The following is an 18,640-nucleotide window of genomic DNA, read 5'->3' as shown; positions in this document are numbered from 1 at the left end:
ACAGCAATCAGAAAAGAAAAAGAAATAAAAAGAATACATATTGGAAAAGAAGTAAAACTGTCACTGTTTGAAGATGACATAATACTATACATAGAAAATCCTGAAGATGCCACCAGAAAACTACTAGAACTAATCAGTGAATTTGGTAATGTTGCAGGATACAAATTAATGCACAGAAATCTCTCGCATATCTATACACCAACAATGAAAAATCAGGAAGAGAAATTAAGGAAATAATCCCATTTACCATCGCAGTAAAAAGAATAAAATACCTAGGAATAAACCTGCCTAAGGAAAAAAAAGACGTGTACTCAGAAAACTATAAAACACTGATAAAAGAAATCAAAGATGACATAAACAGATGGAGAAATATGCCATGTTCTTGGATTGGAAGAATCAACATTGTGAAAATGACTATACTACCCAAAGCAATCTACAGATTCAATGCAATCCCTATCAAACTACCAATGGCAGTCTTCACAGAATTAGAACAAAAAATTTTACAATTTGTATGGAAACACAAAAGATGCCAAATAGCCAAAGCAATCTTGAGAAAGAAAAATGGAGTTGGAGGAATCAGGCTCCCTGACTTCAAACTATACCACAAAGCTACAGTAATCAAGACAGTATGGCACTGGCATAAAAACAGAAATATAGATCAATGGTACAGGACAGAATGCCCAGAGATAAACCCACACACACACATGATCACCTAATTTACGACAAAGGAGGCAAGAACATACAATGTAGAAAAAACAGCCTCTTCAATAAGTGGTGCTGGGAAAACTGGACAGCTACATGTAAAAGAATGAAATTAGAACACTGCATAACACCATACACAAAAATAAACTCCAAATGAATTAAAGACCTAGATGTAAGACCAGACACTATAAAACTCTTAGAGGAAAACATAGGCAGAACACTCTTTGACATAAACTACAACAAGATCATTTTTGACCCACCTCCTAGAGTAACGGAAATAAAAGCAAAAATAAGCAAATGGGAGTTAATTAAACTTAAAAGCTTTTGCACAGTAAAGGAAACCATAAACAAGACAAAAAGACAACCCTCAGAATGGGAGAAAATATTTGCAAATGAAGCAACAGAAAAAGGATTAAGCTCAAAAATATAGAAACAGCTCATGGAGCTCAATATCAAAAAAAAATAAACAATCCAATTAAAAACTAGGTAGAAGACCTAAATAGACATTTCACTAAGGAAGACATACAGATAGCCAAGAGGCACATGAAAAGATGCTCAACATCACTAATTATTAGAGAAATGCAAATCAAAACTACAATGAGATATCACCTCATACCGGTCAGAATGGCCATTATCAAAAAATCTAGAAACAATAAATGCTGGAGAGGGTGTGGAGAAAAGGGAACCCTCCTGCACTGTTGGTGGGAATGTAAATTGATACAGCCACTATGGAGAACAGTATGGAGGTTCCTTAAAAAACTAAAAATAACTACCATATGACCCAGCAATACCACTACTGGACATATACCTGAGAAAACCATAATTCAAAAAGAGTCATGTACCACAATGTTCATTGCAGCTCTATTTACAATAACCAGGATATGGAAGTAACCTAAGTGTCCATCGACAGATGAGTGGCTAAAGAAGATGTGGCACATATATACAATGGAATATTACTCAGCCATAAAAAGAAATGAAATTGAGTTATTTGTAGTGAGGTGGATGGACCTAGAGTCTGTCATACAGAGTGAAGTAAGTCAGTAAGAGAAAAACAAATACTGTATGCTGACACATATATATGGAATCTTAAAAAATAATAGTACTGATGAACCTAGTTGCAGGGCAGGAATAAAGATGTAGACATAGAGAATGGACTTGAGGACACAGGTAGGAGGGGGAATCTGGGGTAAAGTGAGAGTAGCATTGACATATATACACTACTGAATGTAAAATAGTCAGTTAGTGGGAAGCAGCAGCATAGCACAGGGAGATCAGCTTGGTGCTTTGCGATGACCTAAAGGGGTGGGATAGGGATGATGGGAGGGAGGCTCAAGAGGGAGGGGTTATGGGGACATATGTCTGATTCACCTTGGTGTACAACAGAAACTAACACAGTATTGTGAAGCAATTATACTCCTATAAAAATCTATTTCAAAAAAAAAAACCACAATGAGACACCACCACCTTATACCCATTAAGATGGCTCTTAAAAAAAAATAAAAAACCACAGAAAACAATAAGTGTTGGTGAGGATGTAGAAAAATTTGAACCCCTGTGCATTGCTGGTGAGAATGGAAAATGGTGCAGCCACCATGGAAAACAATATGGTGGTTCCTTAAAAAATTAAATATAGAATTTCCATTTAATCCAGCAATTCCACTTCTAGGTATGTACACAAAAGAAGTGAAAGCACAGACTCAAACAGATATTTGAACACTAATGTTCACAGCAGCATTATTCACACTAGTGAAAAGTGGAAGTAACTCAAGTGTTTATAAAGAGATGAATGGATAAACAAAAAGTAGAATATACATACAATGGAATGTTATGCAGCCTTAGAAAGGAATGAAATTCTGACACTTACTACAACATGTCTTGAAGACATCATGCTAAGTGAAATAGACCAGACACAAAAGGACAATATATATTGTATGAATGCACTTATATGAGGTACCCAGAGTAGTCAAATTCATAGAGACAGAAAGTAGACTAAAATTTTCCAGGGGTTAGGGGTAGTGGGTAATAGGAAATTATTGTTTTATGGGTATAAAGTTTCAGTTTGGGATGATGAGAAAGTTCTGGAGATGAATAGTGGTGATGATTGCACAACAATGTGAAAGTACTTAATGCCACTAATATGTACAGTTAAAATGGGTAAAATTTTATGTTGTGTATATTTTACCACAATTAAAAATATAAAATTTTAAAAATTATTTGTTGAAAGATTTGAATGAATGTTTTTTCCTTTTTGTTGCAATTGCCAGGAATTTTAATATTAAATGAAATAATTATGACTATGACTCCTTCTTTTCATAATTGTGATTTTCTATTTTGATGATCATTCTAGACAGATAACTCATTATAGATCTTTTTGGTAAGCAGGCATGACTATAGATTTTTAGAATATGAATAAAAAACAAAGGGAAAAGAAGCCATTTTTTTCTCAACCCAGTGGAAACTCCTGCTTTGGAATTTTACAGATCTTTGTTCATACCTTCATTATGCCACTTCATACATCTCATGGTAATTTGTTCCTTTTTCTGTTTTTCTCAATAGTCTATATGCTGAAGGTAGGCTACATCTTAGTCAATCCTATGTCACCCAAGTTTAGTAAATTTACTGGCATCATCAATAATTAATTAAGGAATGTGTCTTATTCTGAGATACAAGGATTCTAATTCAGAATGTTGGCTGAGAGAATAATTTGGGGGAACAGCAATTGAGGGAGATTGCTGATTAATTTCAACATTTTCCAAAAACTAAGAGGTGAGTTTAACTGCAAGGAAAAGGGGAGCAGGCCTGGGGTCAGGGATTTGAAGAGCATACATGCCATGTCTTTAAAGTAATCCTTACTTTCTGTGCCATCTGCTTCTACTTGCTCTTCTCTGGGCTTCTGTTTAAATTTCATGTTTCCAAATGGCTCCAGTGAGCTTATAGGATCCGTACTTCTCATCAGGAAGAAAGCCCAAAATGTCCATGGCTTGCTGTAAAAAGAGAAGCAGATGGCCAAGTCTTCATTTGCCTAATGGCTGCAGTAAGCACCTCACCCCCGCTGTGTGTCACACCTCCCTCCACTCAGTGGGCTGTGGGCTGCCAGGAGACAGATCACCACAGCCCCTAAGTGAAGTGTGACAGCTCTGTTCAAAGCAATGCAAATTGGCCCTGTTGGTGCTTGGTCACCCACAGTCTGCTTATCCCTTTAAAAGAGAATTAGGAAGGCTTATGACTTGACTTGTTTAATTTCCAGTAGTTTTAGAACTTTCCTCGGCTGCCCTGCCCACCTCCTCTCCTTTCCAATAATCTATCATTAACTGGCTATATGAGCTAAATTATTTTGCCTTTCATGGTTATGGAAGAAAGTAGCACCATATCTGATAGGTTGCTTATTTCTGGGATCCCATATGTTCTCCCAGCTTTATTCCAGATACATTTTAAAGACTGGCAAAAGGAAGTATTTAAGAAAAGAAAAACCATGTCACCAAAGAACAGCATCCTAGGAAGCCACTGCACATGGTAAGAAGTGTGTTCTCACACACTCCAGGAGGATAGAAATCGGTACAATCTTTCTAGTGGTTAATTTAGAATATGTATCAAGAGACTATAAAAAATTCATAATCCTATCTAGTAATTTCACTTTTAGGAATCTAACATAAGGTGACTCTGACATATAGAAAAAGCACTCCCCTACAAAGACATTCACCACAGTAGGAAAAAAAAAACAAAAAACCACAACCTTGAGTCTAACAGTAGGAGAATGATTAACTAAACTATAGAATTAATGTCTGATAAAATATTAAGTATCCATTTAAATGTTTATGAAGTTTGTAATAACACTAAAAATGCTTAAGAATAATGGAAAAAGCAAAGTATATAGCATGTGCAGTATGATTATAATCTTTGATTTAAAAAAAACCCACCAAAACAACTATGTAACAACAATCCCAAATAGAAAAAAATAAAGACTAAAAACAGTGGTTGTCTCTGAGTTGAAGCATCTTCCTACTTTTCCATATGTACCGAAGTCACTATATTGACAAAATAAATAAGTATAAAACTTTGGACAGAAACCGTCCTGGAGGGGCTCCTTCCACTCTCTACCCCCAGGGGAAGGAAGGTCACTTCTCCAGGACCCTTTGGAAGAGAGGAGATCTAAGATGCTTTCTTTCATTTCTTATTGTCATTACCAGACTTTGATAACTAACAAGCCTTACATCTGTGGCCAGCAATTCTTCAGCATCATCCAAGCTCTCCAGAGCAACTGCTCCATGAGAGGAAAAGTGAAAGTCAGAGGGATTTTCAGACACAAGGAGCATATCTGCGGTGGGAAAACCATCAGTTAAACAGCTTAAAGAAATCCACAAGGCTTTAGAAAATAAGTGAGCAATATTCACAGTTTACTCTTACGGCTTACAGCATACTTGTAAACAAGCCAAAATAAAATCCATAGTCTACACCCAAACCTCTGCAATCAATTTCTGCCCTCTATTAACTTGTCAGTCATGTGTTAATGCCTCCCAAGAGAAGACTAGGCAGGCCAAATCTGAAAGCAGATTCAATTGCAGCAGCTTGAATTGGTGTGCAAAAAAAAAACAGATAATGCATGTTGGCAAAACTTTGAAAACAGGAATTTGGCCTAGATACATGGTTGAGGGCCAGAGGACAAAAAGTGGTTTGTAAATTATAACAGGCCTGAGCTTCAAAAGCTAGGAAGCAGGCCGACCCTGGGGTCAGCACCCAGGGAACATTAGCAGTGTAATCCTGTCACATCACGTCCTCCCTATTAGGAGGCTGAGTCTGTCTTTCAAGGGATCCGTAAATCAGCTACTATGTTCAGTGCTGCACCTCTGATATGTCTAAGGCTCCTGACATGATTCACTTAGTCAGGAAGCATAATGCAAGCTGAAGCCAAGGCAAACTGTCAGCAGCACATCTGCAACCGACGTGGCCAAATCACATTAACCTCTTAAAGCCTGACACTTGCTCTCAGTGAAGTTTTTTGAGCCAATCTGAGTTTTGTTTAGCACTCAGTGAAGTGAGACTCTATTATCCTGAACCCCAAATCTCAGAAACAAAGAAATTGGGCTACGTGAATGTTCATAGAAGCTCTATTTGGAAACAACTCAGATGTCCATCAATAATTAACAAAACATTGTTTATCCACACAATGGATTATTATTACTTAGCAAACAAATGAATGAACTATGAATATGTGCTACAACATGGAAGGATCTCAAAATAATTATGCTGAGTGAAATAAGCCAGAAAAAGAAGAGTATATACTGCATGATTCCATCTTATAAAATTCTAGAAATGCAATCGAATCTATAGATTGCAGAAAGCATATTAGTGACAGAAAACATATTAGTGGTTGTCTAGAGACTGGGTTAGAAGAGGAGGGCTTGAGGGAGTGAGAATGGGCAGGAGGGAGGGATTACAAGAGATAACGAGAAAACTTTTGAATGGATACGTACATTATTTTGATTGTGGTGATGGTTTCACCTCATAGATACACATGTCAATACTTACACTTAGGTCAATAATACTTTGATAAAGCTATTTGATAAAAGTAATTGGGCTAGCCCAAAAGAAATCAGGCTGAATGCAAGTACAATATATAACTTAAATAGAAATAAAATTCATAATAATTTTTTAAAGTATTTACTTCAATGGTGATTCAAATGTCCCTGAAATGTTACTACTTCTCAGGAATCTCCTTATATTCTTCCTTATGCTTCACCTTATATCAACAAATATTTGTTTGAGATCCAATAATATGCCAGGCATTACTGTAAGTTTTAGGGATACATCAGTGAAAAAAGATCCCATTCCTGCCCTCATAAAGCTTATATTCCAACAGGAGGAGACAGAAGTAAAAAAAAAATGAATAAAATATATGACATGTAAGATAGTAATTGCTATGGAGATAAATAAAAGCAGGGAAAGGGAGTAAAATGTGTTGGAGATGCAGAGTTGCAGTTTTTAATAGGGTGATCAGGGAAGGCCTCCACAAGGTCAAGTTTGAGTTATGGGAGAGAATCATGGATAAGTAGGGAAAGAATGTTCCAGAAAGAAAAAAGCCAATGCAAAGGCCCTGGGGTGGAAGGTTGCCTGGGATTTTGAGTTGCTACAGTTGGTCAAAGAAGGGGTAGATCATGAGGTCAGAGAGGCATCAAGAGTGCCTCACAGGCTATGTTGAGGATTTGGGCATTTCTGCTCTATGTGAGATATGAAGCCATTACAGGTTTTTGAGCAGAGAAGTGACATGATCTGATTTTTTTTTTTAATTTACTATGGCTGCTGGTTAAAGACAGAGGGACAGGGTGGGAGCAGGGATACCAGGAAAGGGTTAATACAGGAGGGAGATGATCGTACTTGACTGGGAGAATAACAACAGACATCGAGAGAAGTAGTCAAAGCTTGGGTTTTGAAAGTAGAGTCAACAGGATTTGCTAATGGAACAAATGAGAATAATGTGGGAGAAAGGCTGATCAAGGGTAACTCCAAGGGTTTGTGCCCAGGCAGGTGGAAGGATGGAGATGCCTTCAGCCAACCTGGGAAACACTGTGGTAGGAGCAGGTCTTGTGGGGTGGAGTTCAGGAACTAGGCTGTAGGGGTATGACGTTTGAGATGCCTATTCAACATCCAAGTGGAGACATAAAAGAGTCAGTTAGCTATCAGTCTGAAATACTAAAGAAAAGTCTGGACTCATGATCCAACTTTGCAAGTCATCAGATAGAAATGATCTTTAAAGTGGTCAGTCTAGATGATCTATCACCACAAGATAGAGCCAAGGACTGAGCCCCAGGGCACTCTGAAGTCATGGACTGGATGAAAGAGAGAAGCCTGCAAAGCTATGCCCAGAGATTTAGGAGAGAAACAAGGGAGGGTGGTCTACTAGAAGCCAAGGTGGGGAGATTTTCAAGGAAGAGGGAGTCAGCAGGGGTATCAAATACTGTCCAGACTGTATACTGTCAATAATCTCTCTATATATTCTTTTGCAAGGTTCATTCATGATTTTACTGATGACTCTCAAATCTACATTTAGTTTCTGAGCTCCAGACCTAGTCTCCAACTTCCCATTGGACATTTCAATGTGGATGGCCATAGGTAGCTTAAACCCAACATTACCACAACCAGATGGATGATGTTTTCCTATCTTCCCAGAAGCTATTCCTCTTCTGTGGTTCCTTATCACACCCAGGCCAGACATCTGGGTGTGACAATGTCCTGTTCCTTCACCTCCTTCACAGCTCAGATACAGACATCATCTCCATTTCTTTCAAATCAAAGCATTTGTTTAATCTTTTTTCTCTACCATAGGTATATGCTATGGGAGGACGTAAGGATACAAAACTAAAATAGTCCTTTCCCTCGAGGAGGCTAGAGGAACCACACTCCTAAACAGTGCAGGAAACACTGCCGTGTGTCTTTAGGGGGTGGGGCATGTTTCAGTGGCTGACTCGTTAAAAAAAAAAATCTACTTTCCAAGATTGCTTTGCCACGAATTACCTGTTAGATCATTCTAGATCAACCTTTCATAGAATTTTCATTTTACTCTCTCTCATGTTTATTATGTCATTTTTGATCATTTTCACCCTGGTCATGATGATCAAATGTGCTATATCTGACATTATTTTTTGCATGTTAAATATAGGAAAGTGGAAGGCTAGAAAGGCTCACTACTTGCCCAGGGTCAAATTAATGATAAAATGAATTTAAAACACAGTCTCTAGTGTTTCTGTTAGACTACGCCACCCACAACTGAAACCTGTATGAATAAACATGACGGGATTCCATTTCCTCCTTTGTCATAGACAGAAGGAGGGTCTTACTTCTGTGCAAGCTCAACATTGGACAAACACAGAAGGAGACAGAGCAGCGGGCAAGAACGCCACATGCCCAAGGACTAGAGGACCGGGTGGAGGAAAGAGCCAAGATTCAGGAGGGGGCTGCTAATAAGACAGAATGGTGAGCCCAAGTGCTATGTATGCATTGCTCCCTCAGCCCCTCCCCGCTTCCAGATGCATCATTTCAGGATGTCACTCAGCACACGCGATGGACTTTCCTTCCATCTCCTTACAACCAGAAACATGGCTGCCGCAATGGTAACCATTCACTGGAGCAGCTGCCCTCAGCATGAAGTGGTGGCTCCAGAGAATGCCGAGGCCAGAGCACGAATGTCTGAGGAACTCTGAAAGGCCTTTAGATCAAACATCTCCCCCTCCCTGGGTCTTATCAAAACTTATTTTCAAGGAACAGTAAATTTTAATTGGTTTGAGGCTTGAGGTTATCTCAGAGGAGTATCATGTAAACGGGGCTTCCTTTATTTAATTAATTTCTTTCTACCACGGGAAATGGCCTTGAGAGAATGAGAAAAAAAAACTAAATGCATTTTTATGAGACACTATTAGAGTCAGAGAGAACTGTCTAGGCCAGTAAGGGCCCACACGGAAGATTGTTGACCAGGCTGGGGCACCTGGAGGATGGGAGGAGGCAGGCAGGGACAGGGAGTGTGTCAGGAAGGATGGGGGTAGGGCAGAAAGAAGGGATGAGGGAATGCTAAAGGTAAAAGTCAACTGCTTCACAATTCCAAAAAGTGCAGGTGTCAACCGTTATACAGGTTCATTTCTAGGGCTCACTCCCCAGTAGGAGATGCAGAGAACACATTAAGGGTGAGTGTTTTCTCATTCAAGGCTTTGTTTCATGTCATCCTGACATTAAATTTTACTTTCTGAATGGCTGAATGTTCTCCAAGACTGTGCTCACTATGAAAAGGAGTGAAGCTGACACTGAGCTAAAAATAAACAGTTGAGGGTCTCACAAATGAAGTTCTGTAGCTAGTGCCTCTATGCCACATTACCCGTCATTACCTGTTCCTCAGTGCTGCCATGTACAGCTGAAGAGGTTGTGCACTGCCCAGCTCCAGAGAGAACCATTCACATAGTCTATGGTTTGAATTGCATTCTCTGGAGTTGGGAAGCACACAATCTACACAACCATACACACATCTTATGCCCCCTAATAACGAGTGGGGAGAAAGTGAGCAAAGATATGAGACTAGTTCAAGAGAGACCTAATGGCTAAAGAGGGTAAACTGAATATGTTTCAGAATAGGAGGTCCAGACCCTGACCATTTCCTTCCCCAGAGGCATTCGGGGCACCAGTAGACATTCTCAGGTGCACCTCTTGGCAACCACCACTGTATATTACTGTCACTTTATGGAGTGAGTTCTCAGGGCATTAGGCAAAGTGTCAAGGAGTCTAAGAGTCAAAGACTTGTTTCCTGACCTCCCCTCCTGAAGTTTACACACCACTTGAATAGCAAGAGTGAGCATGATAAATAAATATAAAGAAAAAAATCAAATAAAAGAAGAGAAAAAGGAAGATATATGCCAGACCAAGATATACAGATGATGTTGAGAACTAAAGGATTTCAAGGAGCCTTATCTGAAGGGACTGGGGAAGTGGGTTCTAGTTGTACCTGGAACAAGGATCAGCCTTAACTGAAAGGAAAGGGGAGATGAGATCTTCCAGGTCAGGTAGAGGCTAAATGAGGACTGGCTCTGGGGTGACACATCACTCCATTTCCTTGGCTTCTTCAGTGGCTGGCCAGCCTCTGCTGTCATTTTTCACACCCGATTCGTTTGTCATACACAAATGCTCCTATTTTTGGAAATTTGGTCACAGTCCTCATACTGCTAAGCTCTGCCCTCTTGTGTCACTCCTCAGGACACTCTAAAGCTCTTCTTTGGCAGCCATGAATAGAAAGAGTTTAAAATTTTTAGATACCCCAAAGAATAACAATTGGTGTCATAAACAAATGAACTGACAATACCCAACTTGCACCACCAGATGTCAGCCTTTGTACACTAATCAATTTCAGCAGCCCACAGACTGAACAAAGTACATGAATTCATGATAAGCATGAATTTTCCATAGCAGCCCAGAGTCTTCAGATGGTTCTATTAGTAAACAGAGATGCTCCCAAAAATCTTGCAGTCACTGCTGGCACTCACATTGGACCCTATGTGTCACATACCCTGCACAGCATAGAAATGAGTGTCAAGAATGTTAGATTTGGCAGGGCTAGCCAAAGGAAGACCAAAACAAAAAACAAAACAAAACAAAAAAAAAAACAACCTGTTCCAGGGTTAGGTAGAGAGAAGGTGGGAAAGAGAGTAGATGCTGCTTTCTTATCACCACCTGCACCCATGGCAAAAATAACTGTCCAGTTTGTAGAGCTTTCTCTATTTGGTGAGAACAATTTGGAGTTGAAAACCATGTAGTCAAAACACTGTTGGATTTATACCATACTTCATCTAAGCATAATGGACTGGGGGAGATTCTTCCCCATCAATTTGCTCACCTGGATCTCCAATCTCATCCCACAGTCACTCCTGTGGGAGTACTGTTGTCCTCAGTGACAGATGCAATACCTTTGAAATCCCATCAGCTTGTCAATCTCCCCTTCCAGTGACTTTCCATAGCACTCGAGATGTAAACTCTCATCATAACCTGCAAGTGCTGCTTGGTCTGACCCAGCCTATCTGCCCGTACATTACCCCCTCCACCCCTCCATTCTGCCCCCCACGATGGCCATTGTTCTATTCCAAGAATAAACCAAATGCATTCCTGCATCAGGGCCTTTGCACTCACTGTTACTTCCTCCTGGAAATTTCTTCCTAGAAATCTTCGCCTACTTGTTCCCTTACTCATTCAGGTGTCTAGAAAAACATTGCCTTCTTCTTCCCCCCCCCCCCCTCGCCAAGAAGCTTTCGGGATCTTAGTTCCTTAGTTCCCTGACCAGGGATCAAACCCGGGCCCCTGTAGTAGGAACATCAGGTCCTAACCACTGGACAGCCAGGGGATTCCCAAAACATTGCTTTCTTAGAGAGGTCTTATCTGACCCTTCTATCTAAAATATAACCTCCTGGGGAGTTCCCTGGTGGACTAGTGGTTAGGATTCCAGGCTTTCACTGCCATGTCACCTGGGTTCAGTCCCTAGCCAGGGAACCGAGATCCTGCAAGCTGTGTGGTGCAGCCAAAAAAATAATAATAAAATAAAATAAAATAGCAAAGGAAAACATAAACAAGATGAAAAGATAACCCTCAGAATGGGAGAAAATATTTGCAAATGAAGCAACTGACAAAGGATTAATCTCCAAAATTTACAAGTAGCTCATGTAGCTCAATATCAAAAAAACAAACAACCTAATCCAAAAATGGGCAGAAGACCTAAATAAACATTTCTCCAAAGAAGATATACAGATTGCCAACAAACACATGAAAGTATGCTCAACATCACAAATCATTAGAAAAATGCAAATCAAAACCACAATGAGGTATCATCTCACACCAGTTAGAATGGCTATCATCAAAAAATCTACAAACAACAAATGCTGGAGAGGGTGTGGAGAAAAGGGAACCCTCTTGCACTGTTGGTGGGAATGTAAATTGATACAGCCACTATGAAGAACAGTGTGGAGGTTCCTTATAAAACTAAAAATAGAACTACCATGTGACCCAGCACTCCCACTACTGGGCATATACTCTGAGAAATCCATAATTCAAAAAGAGTCATGTACCACAATGTTCATTGCAGCTCTATTTACAATAGCCAGGAGATGGAAACAACCTAAGTGTCTATCGACAGATGAGTGGATAAAGAAGATGTGACGCATATATGCAATGGAATATTACTCAGCCATAAAAAGAAATGAAATTGAGTTATTTGTAGTGAGGTGGATGGACTTAGAGTCTGTCATACGGAGTGAAGTAAGTCAGAAAGAGAAAAACAAATACCGTATGCTAACACATATATATGAAATCTAAAAAAACATTTTTAAATGGTTCTAAAGAACCTAGGGGCAGGACAGGAATAAAGATGTAGACATAGAGAATGGACTTGAGGACACGGGGAGGGGGAATGGTAAGCTGGGACGAAGTGAGAGTGGCATGGACATATATACACTACCAAATATAAAATAAGATAGCTAGTGGGAAGCAGCCGCATTGCACAGGGAGATCAGCTCGGTGCTTTGTGACCACCTAGAGGGGTGGGATAGGGAGGGTGGGAGGGAGACGCAAGAGGGAGGAGAATTAGGGATATATGTATATGTATAGTTGATTCACTTTGTTATAAAGCAGAAACTAACACACCATTGTAAAGCAATTATACTCCAATAAAGATGTTAAAAAATAAAATAAAATAACATCATCCAAACCCCATTTCACTCCATCTCCTCACCCACTTTATTTTTCTCTATTGACCTACCATTCTCTGGAATTATATATTTCTTTGTTTACTTGTTTGTTACCGTCTTCCATACTAGAATGTAAGCTCATGAGGGCAGGGACCTGTGGGTCTTGTTTACTTCTCTATCCTCCATGCTTAAAAAGCAGTGTATACATAGCAGCCCCACAATAAATATTTGTTGAGTGAATTCAGGAAATTCATTCTCTTACCTTACAAGTTGTTTTTCCATTTCTATTCATGGCACTACTTTTATCCTAGTCAAATTACCAAACTTGGGAGTATTTTTGACTCAACACTTTCCCTCATTTCTACATTTTATCATTGCCTAGACTTTTCTATTCTTCCATGAGCCCATCCCCTTGCCCTCTATTCCCACGGACAGTGCCTTAGACAATTGTCTTGTCACCTCATCCTGGGACTATTGCAATCACTTCCCTCAGTATTTCTGCCTCCAGTCTATCCTGCTCATCACACCAGCCTAACTGCCACTGCCCTCAACAAATCACGACCTCCTATTACCCCATCCCGCCCCACAAAACACAGGAACACACACACATACACACACTCACACACACACATGCACACAACACCTTCCCAACTTCCTGAGTTCAGACCCCATCAGAATAAAATCTCTACTACTCCTCTATGAAAATCCTTTCCTCCAGTTCATCTGGTCTCTCTGTTCCCTGATCTTGCCTTACCTTTTCCTGACATTGTGTACACTGTTCCTCTTACCGGAAATACCCTCCACACATCACTCTGGTTACATCCCCTTCCCATTCTCCATATCCCAACCCAAGTCCTCCTTTCTTTATAAAACTCCCATTAACCACTAAACACCTTGGTGATGTCTCCCACCTCTGGCCTCTTGTCTCTAGCACCCACTTAAATGATTAGTGGTTTTAATAATTTAAGTCTTTAAAATTATCTAGTGCTTTTTACACACACACACACACACACACACACACAAGCCTGTGTGCAGACATGCATACACACACATTCATTTACCTCTGCTGGGCATCCTACCCACCTCCAAATACTACCAAATTGAAAAAAAGTGTTAGCATTTACTCTCTACCCATGTAAAATTATAGAACATTGGTTCTATAACTGGTTCAATTTCTTAAGTTTTAGGATGAACAAACTGAGTCTTAAAGAGGCTAGGAGACATTAAACAGCACTTTTTCAGTTCCAGTAATCTGACTATTGTCTCTTGTTTTAGAATGAACTTCAGCTCCAGAATAATACACTTACCATGAAGTTCTTTTTTCCCAGACAGAATTTGATAGAATATATGGTAGTTCCTCTCTCCAGGCTGCTGGAAAAAACAACCCGGGATTTTTCAAGCAAATCTGCATGATGAGACATGAGTAAAGATTCAAACGTAGGTGTAGAAGAAAAGTAATTAGACAGTGCTATGGCTACTTACAGATGTCGATGTCTGCAGATGACAGCTTGCCTCTGGCACAAAAGTGCATCCCGATGAACTTGCCCTGGGTGGACACAGAACACAGTCTCCTATTGAAACATTCCAAGCAGTTGCAATGGCTTCATTACACACATCACTCCCAAAGTGACTACTTGCCCCAAAGTTAAAAAAAGGCAACACGGGTCTGTGATGGCACCAGTTAATGTCGAGAGGCAGCTGGAGTGTCATCAGGACGAGCAGTGGTCCTGGAGTCTAGACTCAGACCTGCTCATTGCTGGCTGTGTCTTCTTTTTTTCTTCTTCTTTTTTTTTTTTATTGAAGTGCAGTTGATTTAAAATGTACTAGTTTCAGGTATACAGCAAAGTGATTCAGTTTATACATACATATATATGTATGTGTGTGTGTATATATATATATATATTCTTTTTTGGATTATTTTCCATTATAGCTCACTACAAGACACTGAGTGTAGTTCCCTGTGCTATACAGTAGGTCCCCATTCATTATCTATTTTATATATAGTTATGCATACATATTAACCCCAATCTCCTAATTTATCCCCGCCTCCTTGGCTGTTCATTCTTGCGTGCATTATAGCATCTCTCTGGGCCTCAGTGTTCTTATCCAAAAGTGAGAAAAATAATATCTGCTTGGCATATTCTTCCATGTATTAAACAGACATTCGTTGAGCATCTGCTATGATCCAGAAAACCTGCTAGGCACAGGAGATACCACATTAGAAAAGCAGGTGTGTTCATGGCTCTTCTAGATTCTAGGTGTAAGCAGCTAATGTAACAGCTCTAATGTAGGAACATTTGGTGTGTTTTGAAATCAAAAGAAAAGGCAGTTGTGCAGGAGTGTAGCAAGTAAGAGAAAAGGGGGCAGAAAATGAAGTCTGAGGCAGGCCTGTCAATGAAAAGCCATAAGATAGGATCTAGTGGGGCACAGAGTCTGCCCAGAAGTGACAGAGCCCAGGTGCATCAAGACACAGCCAAGGAGGCAGTCCAGGGGGCTAGAGCCCGCAGGATGAGGATGTTGGTACAGAGGGGAAGGCAGACTGGTAGACATATACCCATGCAAGGAAGGAATCAGACCAGGACTACAGCCAGGCAAGAGAAGGAGAGTGGCCAATACAAGGTGATTAAGCCACTAAGTTAAAAAATGCAGGCTACTGGGAGTCACACACACAAACATACTCATGTATATATATACACACATATATGTGTACCTCTATGCATATGTACATTTACATATACATATGTGTATTGTCCACTGAAAAAAAATGCACAACCTGAAAGTAGAGAATTATGTTTATTCAGTGGACTTTCTGAGGACTTAAGCCCAGAAGACAGCCTCTCAGGTAGCTCTGAGGGACTGCTCCTCAGAGGTAAGGGAGGTCCCTGGATATATAGGAGTTTTTGCAACAGAAACCAGGTGGTCGAAACATCAAAAGATTACTGCTAATTAAAGAAAATCAGACATCTCAAGTTAATGAATTTAGTGCTTTTCTATGTATGAGAAGATGCAAGAGTTTGGCTCATTGAAATTGTTCCTTTGATATGCACCTTAACTACCTAGGGCCAATATCTTGCTTTTCTCCAACCTGAGTCCCCTCAGGGTGCACAGTGGTGGGGTAGGGAGCGACTACAGTGGCTGATGGTTTGATGGCTGCAACATCCTTTTTTACTGATATGGCAGGTGACATTCTTCATGCATAGTATACAACAGAGTATTAATCGAAAGAATTTAATCTGCATTTCTTGGTTTTTTGAACCCCCTCTTCTCTTTCCTTCTCCCTTCTTTCCTTCCTTCTTTCCATTCATCCATTTTGTTTACTGTGCTTTTCTACTTCTTTCTTTCCTTCTATTCTTCCAATTTTTTTCTTGTTCTTGGTCTTTTTCAGTTGCTTTCTTTCCTTATTTACGTTTCTTTCTACTTACTGTTCTTTTCTTTTACTCTCTTCCCTTTCCTTTATCTTCCATTTTTCCCTCCCTCTCTTCCATCCTTCCTTTTGCTCTCTCGGTTTTTTTTTTTTCAGCTTTCTTTCTTTCATATTTAAGTGGAAAATCCCTCCAAATTCTAACAAATCCCAAATCTAGCAGTTGTTTTATTGCCCAGTATTAGTACCTGCTATGCAGCCGGACATCGCAAGCAGATGTAAGTGTAGTCAGGGCAGCTCTAAGGCTTTGGAGGGAAACCAGCCAAATCAGCAGGAGGCTGTTATTTAATTATGCCTAGAGCCTCAAACAGGAAGCCTTCTGCAAATTTCCTTGTAAATTATATAGTGGCTCCCTGCCACTCATTCTTGGCATAAAACGGATTGGTGAAGCTTGAGTTTGAAATCCAAATCCTTCTTCTATCATGGGACTGCTAGTTATCAAAAGCTACTTTAAAAAGTGCTTTCTCCCTGTGCCCCCCCAAAAAATCCTCAATGAAAAATATGCAGGGGCAGGGGGGCCATAGGCAAGAGTAGAAACAATAATTGTAGTATGTGAATTTGGAAGTGCTTGCTAAAATGACTTATTACAAGGAGTATAGGAAATTATGAAGGAGAAAGTATTTACAGATCTGTAAAATGTACTAAAATATAAAACATTATTAGAATTTGCTGAATGAGCTTCCCTACTGGGAGTATAAAGGAATTTGACACTATTAAGATAAATATTTTCTTCCTGAAATTAACCAAACAGCAGAAGCTTCTCAAGTACATATTTCTATGTATTTAATTGTCTTAATGATGAAGCTGGCAGACTTCCTTGAGGAATCTAACAATATTATGAACATTAATCAATAACCTTCTTTTTTTTTTTTTTTTTTTGTGGTACGCAGGCCTCTCACTGTTGTGGCCTCTCCCACTGTGGAGCACAGGCTCTGGACGCACAGGCCCAGCAGCCATGGCTCACAGGCCCAGCCGCTCCGTGGCACGTGGGATCCTCTCAGACTGGGGCACGAACCCATGTCCCCTGCATCAGCAGGCGGACTCCCAACCACTGCGCCACCAGGGAAGCCCCAATAACCTCCTTTGATGTTCTAAAAATTTTTTTGGATCTGTGTGCTCAGGCATGAATTTTACCATTTGCTAAAAACTAAAGACTCTGATATATTGCTCAATCATGTTACTTACAAAGCGAGAGGAGTTGTCATTTCTCAGGGTTTTGGCATTTCCAAATGCTTCCAAGACAGGATTCACTCATTTGATTTGATTTTGTAGAGTCCCCTGGGATACAGGTAAGAGAAATAAAGCTGATGAAACTTTTCCCAGAATTCTGTAATATGGCAAGCCCTCCATACCCAGGTCAAACCTCATTCTTGTTTTGGTAACCAGTAGCCAAAAACTACTTCCAACTTTGGTGATGAAAGGTTATTTTGGAACGGGAACTCAAAAATAGATAGATGAAAGATTGACAATATATGATGCCCCATGACTATATGTGGGAGTTCATTTATTTGCAGTGCTTCTCTTTTGGTTGGCATTGGCCTGAGTAGGAAAAGAAAACTGATATTTTACCAAAGTAAACAACAACAACAAATACCATGGCCTATTTCCAAACTTCATTCCATATATCCCCCCTCATTGCTAATCTGCCTCTCTTCCCATTCAATCCTTACACCTGGAAATTTATCCAAAAATAATACAGCAGATGCAGCATTATTAAATTACATTTTTGCTTGCTGTTATTCCTAAGTAACCTAGAGGTTCACACCAAGCAGTGACCTGAAATGGTATTATTGGTCTTGAATTTGAATCATATTGGTTCAGGCTGATGGGCCAAAGCAGGTCACCTACACTGAGCGAGTTCTAATGACCACTTAGCACCTAAACTGCAACATAGCTTTGTTTTTTTCCAGTCAGCCTCAAAGATACATTTTATGGGGGGCATTTTATAGTATGTGGTATTTAAGAATTTATAGATTTACAAAAACTATATTCCTTCTATGTATTATGGGTCTACTGTCCTTTAAATAAATAAAAGGGCTATATAAGCCAAATTTTTCACAGAACTTTTATGTATTATGTATTGTGTTATGTATAATCATAGGGCTCAATGGTTAGACCAAACAAACAAATGCACACAAAACAACCTAAAATGTACACACAAATGAAGTAATATCTAGTGAATAATAGAATTCAATGATACCTAGAGAAATCAATCAAATTCAGGAATGTGGTGGTTGGAAAAGAAACTTTCTATGGTGTGGAAATTGGACTAGATTGCTATTTTGATATACTTCTTATCTTGCAAATACAGCAG

General features: G+C 39.7%; 1 protein-coding gene across 1 annotated transcript in view; it reads right to left on the bottom strand.

Moving 5' to 3' along the window:
* MYH15 (myosin heavy chain 15) overlaps nucleotides 1–18,640 on the bottom strand; it is a gene marked incomplete at both ends in the record, with an annotated part of 184,460 nt that overhangs the window by 154,040 nt on the left and 11,780 nt on the right. The window contains 8 exon segments of the mRNA XM_082624363.1: nucleotides 3,556–3,620; nucleotides 3,622–3,686; nucleotides 4,914–5,017; nucleotides 14,213–14,282; nucleotides 14,285–14,310; nucleotides 14,388–14,451; nucleotides 17,512–17,577; nucleotides 17,581–17,604. Coding sequence (XP_082480489.1) covers nucleotides 3,556–3,620; nucleotides 3,622–3,686; nucleotides 4,914–5,017; nucleotides 14,213–14,282; nucleotides 14,285–14,310; nucleotides 14,388–14,451; nucleotides 17,512–17,577; nucleotides 17,581–17,604 — 484 coding nt within the window.

The sequence above is a fragment of the Mesoplodon mirus genome (assembly GCF_964341445.2).
Source record: "Mesoplodon mirus genome assembly, chromosome: 6".
Classification (NCBI taxonomy): domain Eukaryota; kingdom Metazoa; phylum Chordata; class Mammalia; order Artiodactyla; family Ziphiidae; genus Mesoplodon; species Mesoplodon mirus.
Note: the sequence above shows the minus strand (reverse complement) of the source record. Positions and strands in the feature narration are given on the sequence as shown.